This window comes from Amphibalanus amphitrite, unplaced genomic scaffold, assembly GCF_019059575.1.
Source record: "Amphibalanus amphitrite isolate SeventyFive unplaced genomic scaffold, NRLGWU_Aamphi_draft 000400F_arrow, whole genome shotgun sequence".
Lineage (NCBI taxonomy): Eukaryota > Metazoa > Arthropoda > Thecostraca > Balanomorpha > Balanidae > Amphibalanus > Amphibalanus amphitrite.
In genome coordinates, this window is record NW_024881894.1 from 500,668 (window position 1) to 516,036 (window position 15,369).

General features: G+C 50.5%; 1 protein-coding gene across 2 annotated transcripts in view; it reads right to left on the reverse strand.

Annotated features, from left to right (window-relative positions):
• Nucleotides 1-10,790, reverse strand: part of LOC122390561 (BMP-binding endothelial regulator protein-like) — a 29,733-nt gene extending 18,943 nt beyond the window's left edge. The window contains exon 1 of one of the 2 annotated variants that reach the window (XM_043383644.1): nucleotides 10,524-10,790. In XM_043383644.1, coding sequence (XP_043239579.1) covers nucleotides 10,524-10,658 — 135 coding nt within the window. In that variant the 5' untranslated portion in view covers nucleotides 10,659-10,790. The remainder of the gene's footprint in view (nucleotides 1-10,523) is intronic. The other variant, XM_043383643.1, reaches the window with a different exon arrangement.
• Between the last annotated feature and the right edge of the window lie 4,579 nt (nucleotides 10,791-15,369).

Consider the following 15,369-nt stretch of genomic DNA (forward strand, 5'->3'; position numbering starts at 1 on the left):
GCAGTGCAGCGGTGCGTTTATGGCGGAGGGAGGGGAAGCGGTGTAGTGTCGGCAAGGCCACACACAGGAGAGGGCACACGGGCCTCCCCCCATTCGAGTTGGGGCCCCTAATCTTTAGACCGCCGAAGACCATGTAAAATGAACTGAAATAATGATTAAAAAGACCGGGAGGGCCCATCTCGTTCCCCAGCAGGCCCATACGAGTCCATAAATGCCCAGTAGCGCAGCCAGGGGTATTGTGGTGAAGTTTCAATGGCCCTCAAAAGACCTCAAAGGGCCCACAGATGGGTTCACCGGGTCCTCAGATGGTCTCGAAGGGCCCTCGGTTAGCGCCAAATGGCCCTCATCTGGTGTCAAAGGGCCCTCAGATGGCCAAATGAAGGGCCACAAGATGGCCTCAAAGGGCCCTCAGATGGGTTCAAAGGGCTCTCAGCCAACGTTAAACCTACCTCAGAAGACCTTAAAGGGCGTCAAAGGGCCCTAAACCTGCGTCAGAGGGCCCTGAGCTCGCGTCAAACGACCCTCCGAAGGCCTTAAAGAGTCCTTAGCTTGTGTCAGAGGGCCCCCAGCTGGTGTCAGTGAGCCCTCCTCAGCTGGCGCCAAAAGTCCATCTGAAGGCCTCAAACGGTCGTCAGCTGGAGTACAACGGTCCTCAGATGCCGTCACGCGGCCCTCAAAAGCCTCAAGGAGCCCTTATAAGGTCTCAAAGGGCCCTCATTTGGCCTCAAAAGGCCCTCCGCTAGCGTTAGCCGGACTTCAGAAGGCCTTAAAGGGCCCTTATCTGGTGTCAGAGGGCCCCCAGCTAGTGTCAGAGGGCCCCCCGGTCCTCAGTTGGCGCAAAATGGCCATCAGAAGGCCTCAAACGGTCCGTAACTGGAGTCCAACCGCAACGGTCCTCAGGTGGCGTCAAGCGGCCCTCAAAAAGCCTCAAAGGCCGCTTAGAAGGCAGCAAAGGGCCCTCATATGACCCCAAAGGGTCCTCTGCTGGCGTCAAACGGACCTCAGAAGGTCTCAAAGGGCGTCAAAGGGCCCTGAGCTCGTGTCAAATATAAAAGCGCCCTTAGCTGGTGTCAGGAGGCCCCCAGTTGGTGTCAGCGTGCCCTCAGCTGGTGTCAGAGAGCCCTCAGTTGGCATATACTGGCCATCAGAAGGCCCCAAACGGTCCTCAGATGGCGTCCGTCCAACGGTCCTCAGCTGACGTTAAGAGGCCCTCAAAAAGGCCTCAAAGACCCCTCGGCTGCTGAAGAGGCCCTTAGCCTCAAAGGAAACTCAAGAGACGTTAAACGGCCCTAAAAAGGCTTGAAAGGGCCCTCTGCTGGTGGCAAAGGGCTCGCATATGACATCAATAACAGCTTTGTCAAAAACGGACCTGAGAGACCTTGCCGGTCCCTGGTTATAAGGGACTCCTGTCTCTTGCAGTAGCCTGAGTGGCCCACGTTTACTGAGGGGCCCCTGGTTATTGAAGGAGTCCCTGGTTACTGGAAGGACCCCTGGTTATCAGAGGGTTCCCTGGTCACCTGGTGGGTCCCTGATCAATTGAGACCTCCCGATCATCTGAGCGCCCCCTGATTGCCTTGGTCTTGGCGTTGGCGTACAGTTTAAAGTCGTCGGCACACTGCGGCCTCCTCTTTCTCAACAAGTCCCTCTATTTCTTCTGCAGCGAGGGCGATTTCGTCAAAATACTCCTCCATCGCGAAGCCTCGTGCGCAGACGCAGTCTTCGGGGCGCTCGCTGCGCCAACTCTTGACGCCAACTGACGGGCTCCAAATGGAACAGATGGACTCCGAAACGAACGTGGGAATGCCGACACATGATCCCTCCAAATTTACAGAGGAGGAGATGTCCCTGACAGCCCATTTGCAATAGGGGTCACTTTTACACTATAGACGTATGGGGAATTCGACCTTATCGACATGGTACTACGAGGTCAGCTGATCTGCTTGACATTTAAATCGTAGTAAAACTGGCATTTAAACGCTGCGAAACAACTTACGTACAACGTAGCTCCGATTTGCCGCTCTTTCTTTTTCATCCCTCCGATTTTCTTCCGATCAAGAGAAGTTTCGTACCGAGAGAAGTTTCGCAGCCACGTCCGATATAACTTACGATAGCACGGATCCCCCCAGCCTAAGCAACAAATTGAAAAAAGACGGGACATAAGTTTTGTGTCCCGTAAGTACTTGATTGATCAGAGGGTGGGTACTTGATTGATCAGAGGCTAGCGCCATAGAAATATTATTTAATTTGAATGCTGACCATGATTGACAATGATCACAGTGCTCCGGCTGCGCTTGTCAATGTTAGAACGGACATGAGGAGACGGGACTGGGATAAAAATATACACTGTTTGCAGCGTAGCCTGTCCTCTAAAAACAATGCAAGCTTACATCAATAAACTAACGCTGACATCGACAATGATTGAGGCTCCATCGCCCACTGCCTGTGTGGCTTTCCAGTGCCTTCGCATTGGTCTGAGAAGGACATTTGACTGGTCATTCAGTAAACGTCTACTGATATATGTGTACAGGCTCTCACCTTATTGACCTATGGGTATTGACGGACCCACCAGTCTGCCACTACTGTGACCTAATTGATTTATATATGATTGCAGGCTATAATCAGCAAACCTTATTGCCGCACCTATTCGATCATGCTTAGGTAACGATAAACCCTGATGACCGGATGCTCATACATACCCAGGCATCCACAGGACTTTGGGACTTCATCCACCGATCTCTGAATTTGCTCTGAGTGTCGGCATATGTTGGCCAATGACCATCCATACTGCAGGGAAAGACGCTGTATGGTCTCCCCATAACCATCGTACGCTGCTGCGACAGATCCCCTGTACGGGAATCTCGGACCGGATTGGCGGTCAGCAGTGGTCACCAATGAGATGACTGACGACGCCGTTAGATGCTGCGATATACCCTGCTCCGTGGGTACCCCTGTAAGGGTACCAGCGGAGCCGATTGGCGGCCCGCCGCAGTGACCAGTGACTGACGGCGCTGTTAGATGCTGCGGTACGCCGGAGCGGGGGCGCTGTTTATTTCGACCTCGGACGGCGCGGCGGGTCAGTATATCGGGGCGACGGACCGGGGCGGGGATTGGCGCCTCACGGACGGCGCACTTCACTGCATCAGCAGTTAGAGGCACTGATTACACCCTGCAGGTCACCCCTGGTCGGTCACACTCCACTGGACCCCACCACGCCCCTCCATAGGAACCCTACTTTACTGGTCCCGGCAGTCAAAATTGACTAGTCACACCTCTCAGGTCACACTCCTGATTGGTGATTTTATACCTACCATCAGATAAATCGTGCACGTCTTTAGCCATGACAGCTAAGCAGCTAATAGCGCCAAAGACAGCTATTCGAAGTGAGATACATTTTTTATCTATCTGTATCAGTTGTATCTATATAATGATGTTCTTCTGGTGATTTCTGCAGCTTTTTTGTTTTGCATTAGACGATGATTTTCGTTAAAAAGCCGATCGCAATATACATTATACACCATGTGATCAAAAGTTTTCGAATCCATATTTCTCTTGCTAGAGCATTTAACGTGTTCTAAATTTAGTTCAACAGTTTTAGCTATATTATCAATTCAGGGCTCGGTTATCTTCAAAACTTCTTTAAACTGTATGGTGTTTACGAAATATGTTAATCAGTTCGGTGAATAGATTAAAGACCTAAGCGAAATGGGTTTAAATCTAGGTCCACATTTAACTATGTATGTACTGTCTAGTGGTGTCAATTTCAGAAAACGCATGTCCAAAGTCCGTCCAATGTCCAATGCTTACGTCGATTGTCCGTCCAAAAATGTCCAAGCCAGCCATTTGTCCAAAGATGTCCGACACCTACGCAATAGTATGCACTCAACACTGTTATTTAATTTGCTTTTCATGTACCGTTACAAGCTCAAAAGTGTTAATCATATCGAAAGCTGAGCTTTCTAATAGCCAATCAATGTTCACACGACTACTTTTTAAAAATGCTGAGGTGTAGCAAGCGATTGTCCAAAGTTGTCCAAAGCCTGCTGCCATTGTCCAACCGAATTCCGAATTGGACACTGGACAAAATCGGAATTCCGAAGATTCAAGTTCCGATTGACACCACTAGTAGTCTGTCTATCTAGGCCAACGGGGCCGTGATGACCAAATCGAAAAGCTCCCGCAGTTACAAATAATCTTATGATATTAAACGAATTCAGCCATTATTTATAGCCACGATGTAAAAGATCATGCTTAGCATCACTGCCATTTGGGATCATGGTTTTTACATTGAGTTCGGCATTACAGACAACCTTCTCATAATCTGAAACTTGAACTGCTGCTGTCGTTACTATTCAATCTAATGATCATGCGAAAGTAAGAGAGAGAGAGAGGGAGAAAGAGAGATAGAGAGAGAGAGAGAGAGAGAGAGAGAGAGAGAGAGAGAGAGAGAGAGAGAGAGAGAGAGAGAGAGAGAGAGAGAGAGAGAGAGAGAGAGAGAGAGAGAGAGAGAGAGAGAGAGAGAGAGAGAGAGAGAGAGAGAGAGAGAGAGAGAGAGAGAGAGACTCGATCATTTGCCCGGTGGCAGAGTCGACCTGAGACGTCTCGGCCCGGCTGCCTGTAGTCCACCAGCAGGGCGCTGCCTATGGGCCGCCAGCGGGCCGCTGCCTACATTCCGACGCCGGCCCGTCGGACACCTGCCGCTGCCGCCGGCGGCCACCGGCGGCCGCCCTAATCTCCGCAGCTAATCACGCGCAATCAGCTTTTCCAGCCGCTGGCGGCGCCCGTGGCCGCGTCTCTGCTCCGTGGAGACGAGAATGGCGCCGCGCCATTGCGCAACGGACACCGAGTCGCAGCAAGAGTCGCTTCACTGCCGCTGCTGCTGCCGCTGCTGCTGCTGCTGTGCCATCGCTACTTCTATCCGTATTCTATTTACTTGTGGTATATTTGCTGATATGTCGCTGCCTTTTTTTGGGTCAGCGTTCTCTGACATTGTACGAAGAGGAGGTCGTTTGGACGAGTCACGGCGTCCTGTCTGTGAGCTGTGGGTTGTGCAGACACAAGGACAGCCGTTATAACGGATCTGTAGTGTCTGTGTGGGCTGTGGCCGCGGACAATGACGTAAGTCATGGGACACCGTACGGCGTACCATGGCCTATATAAAAAGGCAGAGGATTTGGAGGCTGCCAATCCTTGAGAATGGTCATACATTGGCAGACAGCTGCCGTTGTTTCTTTATTGACAACGTCTAAGGATCATTAATTCAATTGTTGAACGTCACTCACTGCAGAACTGGCGAGTTAGGATTGTTTGCTCTGACCCAGTAAGTCGTCTCGAATGTCACGTTTAATGTTCATGTTGACCCATCCATACTGCGCCGTCGGGCCTCACAGCGGAGAGTTGCTCCGTGTCAGTCAGTGGCCACTGCCGTTATGTCATTGTTTAGCGGCTCGATGAGCGGCCGGGCGGCTCGGGCGGTGCTCGATGACAGGCATGGGACAGAGAGAGGCGGCTCGCTAGCGTCAATAAGCAGCGTGCGGCGGACCGGCGCCGGGCTGACAGGCCAGCGCAGTGGGGCGCCCGACAGAGGGTGGGAGGATTAGACTGTAACGGGTCAGATCAGTGGTCAGAGACAGCCACTGGTTAGAGACAGTCGCTGGCCAGATACAGCCACTGCAGTGGTCAGAGGCAGCCATTGATCAGAGACAGCCAGTGGCCAGAGACAGCCACTGCACTGGTCAGACAGTCATTGATCAGAGACAGCCAGTGGTTAGATACAGCCACTGGTTTGAGACAGTCTGGTTAGAGACAGCCGCTGATTACTCTTCAAAGGCCAACTGACATGACATGCATGTCATTGACAAAAGACAAACGATCACTAGGTATCCATGGAGCTGGCTGACGAGTTCGGTTAAAGACAGTCACCCGAAGTTCCAACTCAGGTCAGTCAGTCAACTCAGGTCAGTCTGAAATTGTAGAGGAAAGAGATGCCGTCGCTATCCTCAGACTCTGCTCTGAAGCTCTGGTGGGAAGGCCCTGAGGCAGCAGACGTGCAGTGGGCGGCAGTGGACGGCCGAGCCCAGGGCCGGCCCGGGAGGAGCCACCTGAGGACCCATCGGCTGCAGAAGACCACTCCGACCCGGGAGGAGCCGCCGCAGACCGGTCTGAGGACCTGTCGGCTGCAGCAGACCCCTCCGGCCCGGTCAGGCGGGCCGTAAAAATGACCGCAGACCGGCATCGCACGGCTTATTTGAATTAGATTAGATAAATAAACACGAGTGTATGGCGAGCGGCGAGGAATGGCCTGCGCGGAGCCTTGTAGCCACATGACATACCACCCGAGCGGCGGGCGGTGTCCCCTGCCTGCCGCTGTGTCCCCGATAACAGGGAGGAGCGGTGCAGCGCGGCCGTGCAGTCCGTCAGAGCGGGGTGCACCACAGAGGCTCGGCGAACCACCGCCGCCACAGCGAACGGAGAACAGCAGGGCTCGCTACAGACTGCGACGCAGGCCACGCGAGTTATGGTGATGTCTGACGCAAAATGTTCATGACTTATGCTATGAACGCCTCCCGTCTTACGTCAGACTAGATCCACTCTTCCTCGTCCCAACTGAATCGTCCCCTCATGTTCTGACAGTAATGAGTAACGTTTCCTGAAGTTCCAGCTGTATTGTACCATGAAGCTTGTGCAATACCAATAGATACTAGAAGAGCATGTCTGTCAAGTCAAACTTCGCTTTGTTTTCCAGAGCTACCTGGGTTTTGGATTTCCTTTCCTTGTAATTTTGCCGTCACCATTCGGCAATCACTTTCCACCTGGCAATTCAGTTCCCCCCGCACCATCTGATATCTGATCCAGTCGCCTCCCAGCTCCGTCTTCAGTCGCCTCCCTGGCGCCGTCCTCAGCCTCCTTTCCGGTCGCCTCCCTGTCGCCGTCCCCCTCCATCCCCCGCCGCCGTGTCGCCGTCCCCCTCCGTCCCCCGCCGCCGTGTCGCCGTCCCCCGCCGTCCCCCTCCGTCCCCCGCCGCCGTTCTGTCGCCGTCTCCGATAGCGTCGCCGATCGCCCAAACAGCGTCTCAGTCGACTGAGAGCGCCGCTGTGCGGCTCTATCGGCGGTTTCACCACCAATGACGTGCTGACCGGCCGGATCCGAGGGATGACTGGACCGACGTCAGTCGCCCCACGGCTTCCCACTAATCTCCGCATCATGGCCGCTCCAGCAGGCCCGCAGAGTCACAGTCGCAGCCGGTATATAGAACAGATAACTGGGATCATAGGCGATATTAGTAATAGACAGGAGTGAGCGCATCTTTCTCTAATAACCTAAACCATCTGTTCCTACTTGCAGTCCCGTCTTACCATAGGTCGTCCTATAGCAGTCCTTCAGAAGCAGTAGTTCGTTATAGAAACCAGCATCGTCACCGTGCTCGCTCTCCGAAAAAGTTATTGTTTTCAGCAATGAATACCGACGCAATTGATCTTTCAGGTATATTGTATGCATTGCAGCAATCCGGACGCTATTTCATGAATGAAAATCCGTTTTGTTATTCATTTCAAATGCTGCTAGCGTGCAGCGAATGTCACAGCGCCATAGAACGTTTTCTCCGTATGAAGGGGTTAGAGAAACCCTACCAAATAGTTGTCCGTAGTAATAACGCCTTAAATATCAGTAGTCATCAGTTATGACCAATTATTCTTTTAATAACTTCAATTTTCAAGTTAAGTAGACTGAGAAGTGCACAAAGAGGTAAGTATAAACCAACATAACCATTTTTAAAGTGACCATTCCACCTTACCATTAGTTTTGAGCTGAGAGAGTTAAAATGGGGTCCAGCTGGCTTGCACTTACCGGTTTGGGCACTCACAACATCGAGAACTGCATTAATTCTGAGATATCTTATTTCAAACATGCAGTTTTCAGATTCTAGCCCTAGAATCTGCATTCAAATATAATAATATATATAATCTGCATTCAAATATATATAAATAAATTTAGCATTCAAATGCATTAGCCCCCTGGGGCTAATGCATTTGAATGCCCCCTTAGAATTTGTGACGTCAGCGGAGATACGATTTTTAAATCTTTTACTAAAACCACCGGTAAAACGTGCAGTGGTATGTATACAGGTATATACCTACTGTAGGTAGGTACATACTGTTGCGAGCAACATCTGCCGTACTTTTAGGATGCCAAATTATTGCTTCCAAATGACGTCGTAGGAACAGCGAAGGTCCCAAAAAAGAAACGAAACTAAAAGTAGGTATAATATCTTGAAAACTAGTGAATATTTTTTCGGTGAAATTTGGTAGATATTCATTTTGATCTTTCTGAACCACGGGATATCACTTCTATGTCAACTCATGAACTTTTTTGAGGGTGGGAGCGTCCCTTTAACAAGATTTTTTTTAAAAGAAATTTTGTCCGAATATATAAATGGTTGGCTATGGGCCCGGGTGCCCCGCTAAGCAGTGCTTATTGCGAATGACATCACGGACCCACCTTGCCCGCACCCGGTTCACCGGTGATAATTCGGATCGAAAGTTTAACGTGCCGCATGACTCATTTCGTCCAAAAAAGTAAACGTGTTATTTCTTACCAAACTAATCGCTGATATTTTCTTATTACGGAGCGAGCGAAGCGAGCGTAGTCTTTCCTTAGATTAACGGAAATTTCTGAGTATGAGCGGCCGGCCGGCCCACGCTTTTGCGAGGCTTATATCTCAGCAACCACTTGACCGATTTACATGCGGTAATTTTTGTAGGGTAGCTTCATTCCTTCTACCAAGTATTGCACTATTCCCGATGCATGTGGGTGACCCCTTATGCACGTGCCACTGCCACGTGCAAAACCAAGAGGTGTCACTTTTGTAATATACATTCTTGGACGATACCGCGAAAACGAAATATTTCCATCGAGAGTTTTCAAAGGATTTCATGCACGAGGCCTTGGCCGAGTGCATGAAATTCTTTGAAAACTCGAGATAGAAATATTTCGTCGCGGTAGAGTCCTAGATATTATTTCCTGTATGTTTCTTAATATCGTTCGTTATTTGCTTAAAAAAGGCCGAAATATGCTTAAATAAAATACAGTAACATTAACTACACGTTAAATACTGAAATACTGGCAGTATTACTTACAGTATTACTTACAAATTACTTAGTGAATGAGTTCAGCAAAACTTACAAATTTTCTTTAAAACAGAAGCCCTCGGTGAAATCAAGCTATCCAAGAAAACCATCCAAGAAAACGTCTCGCGCAAAGTTTCTTGGATGGCTGGATTGCATTGCAAGACTGCCTCAAACATACAGGAATTGTTGCAATATCTCGGTAACTACTGGGCCGATTGCGCTGAGAGTTGGCATGTAGGTAGGCACCCACTAGGCAATGCATATCCATGTGCCAGAGTTGGGGTGCTGCTGCACGTGCGCACGTGCAGGGGTCGTTTCCAGATCTCGAGAACGGCTGGACCGATTGCGCTCAAATTTGGTACACGGTTACGGAGCAGTTAGTAGGGTGCCGTGCACAAGTCAGTTGGGACCCATTTTGCACGTGCGCACGTGCAGGGTGCCGCTTCCAGATCTCGAGAACGGCTGGACCGATTGTGCTCAAATTTGGCACATCGCTAGAGACCGGTTAGTAAGGTGCCGTGCACAAGTCAGTTGGAGGTACCCCCTCGCAATTTCGCACGTGCAAGGCCCACCCTCTCGCTCGCTCCGTTAGTCGCCACAAAAGGCGTTATACTGGTAACATAGCGAGTCTCAAAACAGGTGGCCTTTGCATATTTTAACTTCATTATCAGGTACCTAATGCATTGGTGTTTAGTGTGCGTAGACTGACGGACAAAATCAAACGAGGTGCGCTCGGGTACCCAGTTATCCACACGGTAAATATCACTTGCAAAGAAACTTAAACGTTTAAACGCTCTCGGCTTTGCTCTATGGATCGATATCCAAATAACTGTAGGTTAAATGATGGAAAGACTCGCCGAGCACTCCATCTCGGATGGAACCATGGAATTCCGTATTTCGATACGCTATGAGAAAGTTGGTGCTGTGTAGTTAACACGGGGATTAAAGCGATCAATATTCAGTGTGAAACATCAGATATGGATTAGAGGTATTCGAAGGGCAATAGCTGCAAGATAATCCTAAAAACCATAGGTTTAGGATCATTATGACGGTTTCTTCCCTCGAACATATTTAAATCGATATCCGAAGCGGGCATAATTATCTAAAAAAATGGAAATAATAAAAATCGTAAAGGTCTGATGTTATTAAAGAAGATAGATCCATTGAGATGAACTGACGGTGGGTTGATAAAAATCGTGCTTTTATCCCAATATGGCAGGTAAAGACCGCTATTATCCCGACATGCTGGCCATATGGTGCCTTCGTGTCCGTCTAAGGCCACATAGAACACAGTAAGATAGATAAGCGGCAGTGTCTCGTGGCGGGTCGCCGTCAGCGGGTTCCAGCGAGTCTGTTCGTCCTCCAGTGGAATGAGGAGTAGGATGAGGCTCGTTCACCCACCTTCCTTGCCATCCTGGCCCGCGCGGGACTGGTCTGGATCTCGGCCTTCACATCGGAGCTGACCTGGCGCGGCGGACCGAGTCGCCACCGTGCGGCCGCAGCCCTGACCCGGTGACCTGACCTGACCTCGACCATCGGCAGCCGACACTGCGTCCGCCGCCCCACCCGGTACCTCTGTATCGCGCGCTAACCCGGCTCAGACGGCACGGCCACACGACACACCCTCCCCCTGCAGCGACCTCGGCACTCACTGCCGTCGGACCCAGCCTCCGCCGCCTCCGCTCCGCCGCCGCCGCTCTGACGTCACACCAAATGACGTCACAGGCCCGATCTCAGCCCGGAACGGAAGGCGGCGACTATCAAAGGGCACGGAAGGACCGGATGGCGCCGCGCTTCTTGGAGCGCCAGCCGCGGCCTCTGCACATTGGGGAGCCGTCAATGTGCTGATGGGTCGTCACCGCCCGGGCTGCTGGATGGGTTCCAGGGCTGTCATACCGTTAGAAAGGGGAGCGTCCGGTGCTCATGGGTGGCGTGCAAACAAATGAGATACCATCCGCCCTCTCTATCGCCGGGACTAACCCATCCATATCCCTGATCACACTGCTCTGTTCCGGCCAGACGGTCACAACACCAGTCACAGCCGTGGAGGGCGGTCTGAAGGGGGGGGGGCGTACTCCTCCATGGTAACTGTGTGTCCGTCTCCTCCAAGGATAGAGCAGTTTTTTAATGTCTATTTCAAGTTTCAACTATCTTCACGAGTCATGAACTGGTACCTAGCTGAAATAGTTGAAGTTTCAAACTGCAAAACGTGCAGCAGTTATGATAAATAAACCTTTTTTGTCGATGGGCGAGCCAATAAAACTAAAACGTTACGAAACGTTGTAACTTGCATGTCATGTGACTATAGCATTGTTATTCACAGCGAAGTACAAGGAAAAAATTAACTATGCAAAACAAGGCGCATAACTCATCCTTAGGCCTCTATCATTAGCCCTCGCCCTGGCAGGGGGTGTCGATGCGACCCCCCCCCCCCCTAAGGTTTTTCGAAGATAGCGTAAAAACGGCGAAGTTGGCACAGTCTATTGGGCAACCTTTTTACATATGACCTGAAAATTTCAGGTCCGGGTGACCTTGGGTCAGGTCACCAGGTCAGAAAAACCGATACAAGGTCATGGTCAAATTTCAATTTTCTTTTTGCACCTGTCCAACTCACAGTTTTTGACTGATTTCCTTCAAACTTTCAGGGTGTGCTAAGTTCACCGAGTTGTATAACATATAGTTCGGGTTTTTTGATGTCACTGATCTGAGGTCAGTTAGAGGTCATTACGTCATAATGTTAAGCCTATGGGAAAATACTAAATTCGGAAAATACTGGAGATATCCGCTTTGTTCTATCACTTTTGTGCTTTGAAACCACAGTACTTAACAGCAGGTCACTTGGTGCTTCTTTGTTTGGTGTACTTATCCATGGATCAGGTCAAATGAGGTCAACCGAGGTCAAATGACGTTTTTGCCAATAACTTGGCACATAATGCAGCTAGAGCTTACAAAATGGTGTCATTGTGTTCCTTGTGATCAGCCAAATCGAATGATATGCGATATGATGCAATTTGGTGAAGTTGAACTTATTTAATTAATTAAAGTTCACTTAAAATTTAAGAAAAACTTTAAGTACATTTAAGCAAGCTAAAAAATATATCATTCGACGCGCCTTGACGTTCTGAGTTCACTGGTGCTTTTATTTTTGCTCTATCTTAAATAGATCAAAAGTTATAAGCGAAAAACTCTTGACATGTTTTTAGCGAAATTTTTACATTTACACCCCCAAACCCCCTTAAATATTGACCTAGAGCAACTAAATTTGCACAGGGGCGAGAACTCCAGAAGGCCCACCTACCTACCAAATTTGGTGTTTCTAGGTGCCATAGGAGCCAATCGCGAGGGGGGTCGCATCGACCCCCCCCCCCCCTGCCAGGCCGTGTTATGAAAAATGCCCTGCCAGGGCGAGGGTTAGATCGGCGCAGCGGAAAACAACTTTTCCTCAATAAAATGGGAAAGAAATTGACCATTATCATGGCACAAATTATGAACAAATGTTTTATCTTAGCAATTGAAAAGACCAAAATACAGAATGAGCTTTCGTCGCTAAGGCATCATCTTATTTTTGCATCGGAAAAAACAACATCCATTACATTAAATGTTTTCCTAAATAGCTCACAATCCATACGTCCCGGCCCCATGATCCCAAGGCACCCATTGATACGAAGGAAAACAAAGGTAGTGAGTGCATACCTAAAGCAGCAAATAACAGCAGCGGTTCAGCCGGGAAGGCTGTGGTCCATCTTGCCCCGGTGAGCCGACTCTTGGACTTGCCCCACCTTCCCCTAACGACCGCAGATGACAAGCTAGTGTCATAAAAGAGTTAACGCTCATCACTGATTGGAACGATTTCAATTAAATTATTATTTTTACGGCCTTGCGGAAGACCTAAATGCGTCAGCATCATGCTGCGGATGACGGCGAACCAGCCTCGCCGATCGTGGCGCTACCTAGAGTGGCCGCTTTCTCCCGTGTTCGAGACCGGGGGTCTGGTGGCGCTACTGCAGCTACACTGGGGCTGGCACTGGCAACCGCCCACACTGATAACCTTCGCCCCAGTGGGGGATGTCCGTGAAGTTAGCGTCAGCAACAGCAACGAATACAGCGTCGGATTCAGAATCGCTTAAAAAACTCATGTTAGGTCAATTGGGGGACGGGGAGCAAGAATATGACCTTTATTTGGCCCTAGCTCTTACCCCTTACCCCTTAATCGGCCCTTAAAGGACGGGGCGCGTCAAAAGTGCCTCAAGGGTTCGTCTGATCGCCAAAATAAGGGTCGCAATCGATTCCTCGGGTCAATATCTAGCCGCAGCCTCGGGTTCTAGATGTGTGCAATTTACCCCTTACCCCTTAATCGGCCCTTAAAGGACGGGGCGCGTCAAAAGTGCCTCAAGGGTTCGTCTGATCGCCAAAATAAGGGTCGCAATCGATTCCCCGGGTCAATATCTAGCCGCAGCCTTGGGTTCCAGATGTGTGCAACTTACCCCTTACCCCTTAATCGGCCCTTAAAGGAAAGGGCGCGTCAAAACGCCCTCAAGGGTTCGTCTGATCGCCAAAATAAGGGTCGCAATCGATTCCCCGGGTCAATATCTAGCCGCAGCCTCGGGTTCCAGATGTGTGCAACTTACCCCTTACCCCTTAATCGGCCCTTAAAGGAAGGGGCGCGTCAAAAGTGTCTCAAGGGTTCGTCTGATCGCCAAAATAAGGGTCGCAATCGATTCCCCGGGTCAATATCTAGCCGCAGCCTCGGGTTCCAGATGTGTGCAACTTACCCCTTACCCCTTAATCGGCCCTTTAAGGAAGGGGCGCGTCAAAAGTGCCTCAAGGGTTCGTCTGATCGCCAAAATAAGGGTCGCAATCGATTCCCCGGGTCAATATCTAGCCGCAGCCTCGGGTTCAAGATGTCTGCAACTTACCCCTTACCCCTTAATCGGCCCTTAAAGGACGGGGCGCGTCAAAAGTGCCTCAAGGGTTCGTCTGATCGCCAAAATAAGGGTCGCAATCGATTCCCCGGGTCAATATCTAGCCGCAGCATCGGGTTCCAGATGTGTGCAACTTACCCCTTACCCCTTAATCGGCCCTTAAAGGAAGGGCCGCGTCAAAACGCCCTCAAAGGTTCGTCTGATCGCCAAAATAAGGCTCGCAATCGCTTCCCCGGGTCAATATCTAGCCGCAGCCTCGGGTTCCAGGTGTGTGCAACTTACCCCTTACCCCTTAATCGGCTCTTAAAGGAAGGGGCGCGTCAAAACGCCCTCAAAGGTTCGTCTGATCGCCAAAATAAAGGTCGCAATCGATTCCCCGGGTCAATATCTAGCCGCAGCCTCGGGTTCCAGATGTGTGCAACTTACCCCTTACCCCTTAATCGGCCCTTAAAGGACGGGGCGCGTCAAAAGTGCCTCAAGGGTTCGTTTGATCGCCAAAATAAGAGTCGCAATCGATTCCCCGGGTCAATATCTAGCCGCAGCCTCGGGTTCCAGATGTGTGCAACTTACCCCTTACCCCTTAATCGGCCCTTAAAGGAAGGGGCGCGTCAAAAGTGTCTCAAGGGTTCGTCTGATCGCCAAAATAAGGGTCGCAATCAATTCCCCGGGTCAATATCTAGCCGCAGCCTCGGGTTCCAGATGTGTGCAACTTACCCCTTACCCCTTAATCGGCCCTTAAAGGAAGGGGCGCGGCAAAACGCCCTCAAGGGTTCGTCTGATCGCCAAAATAAGGGTCGCAATCGATTCCACGGGTCAATATCTAGCCGCAGCCTCGGGTTCCAGATGTGTGCAACTTACCCATTACCACTTAATCGGCCCTTAAAGGAAGGGGCGCGTCAAAAGTGCCTCAAGGGTTCGTCTGATCGCCAAAATAAGGGTCGCAATCGATTCCCCGGGTCAATATCTAGCCGCAGCCTCGGGTTCCAGATGTGTGCAACTTACCCCTTACCCCTTAATCGGCCCTTAAAGGAAGGGGCGCGTCAAAAGTGCCTCAAGGGTTCGTCTGATCGCCAAAATAAGGGTCGCAATCGATTCCCCGGGTCAATATCTAGCCGCAGCGTCGGGTTCCAGATGTGTGCAACTTACCCCTTACCCCTTAATCGGCCCTTAACCCTCGCCGGCCGAGGGGGGGGGGCGGGTGCCGCCCCCCCCCATAGGGTTTTCTCGCGATAGCTCCGAACACGCTGGCGATAGAGAGCTGAAACTTGGCAAACCTGACCTTTGATTCAAGCCGCATCTTTTGACACCAACCGCATTTTTGGGTC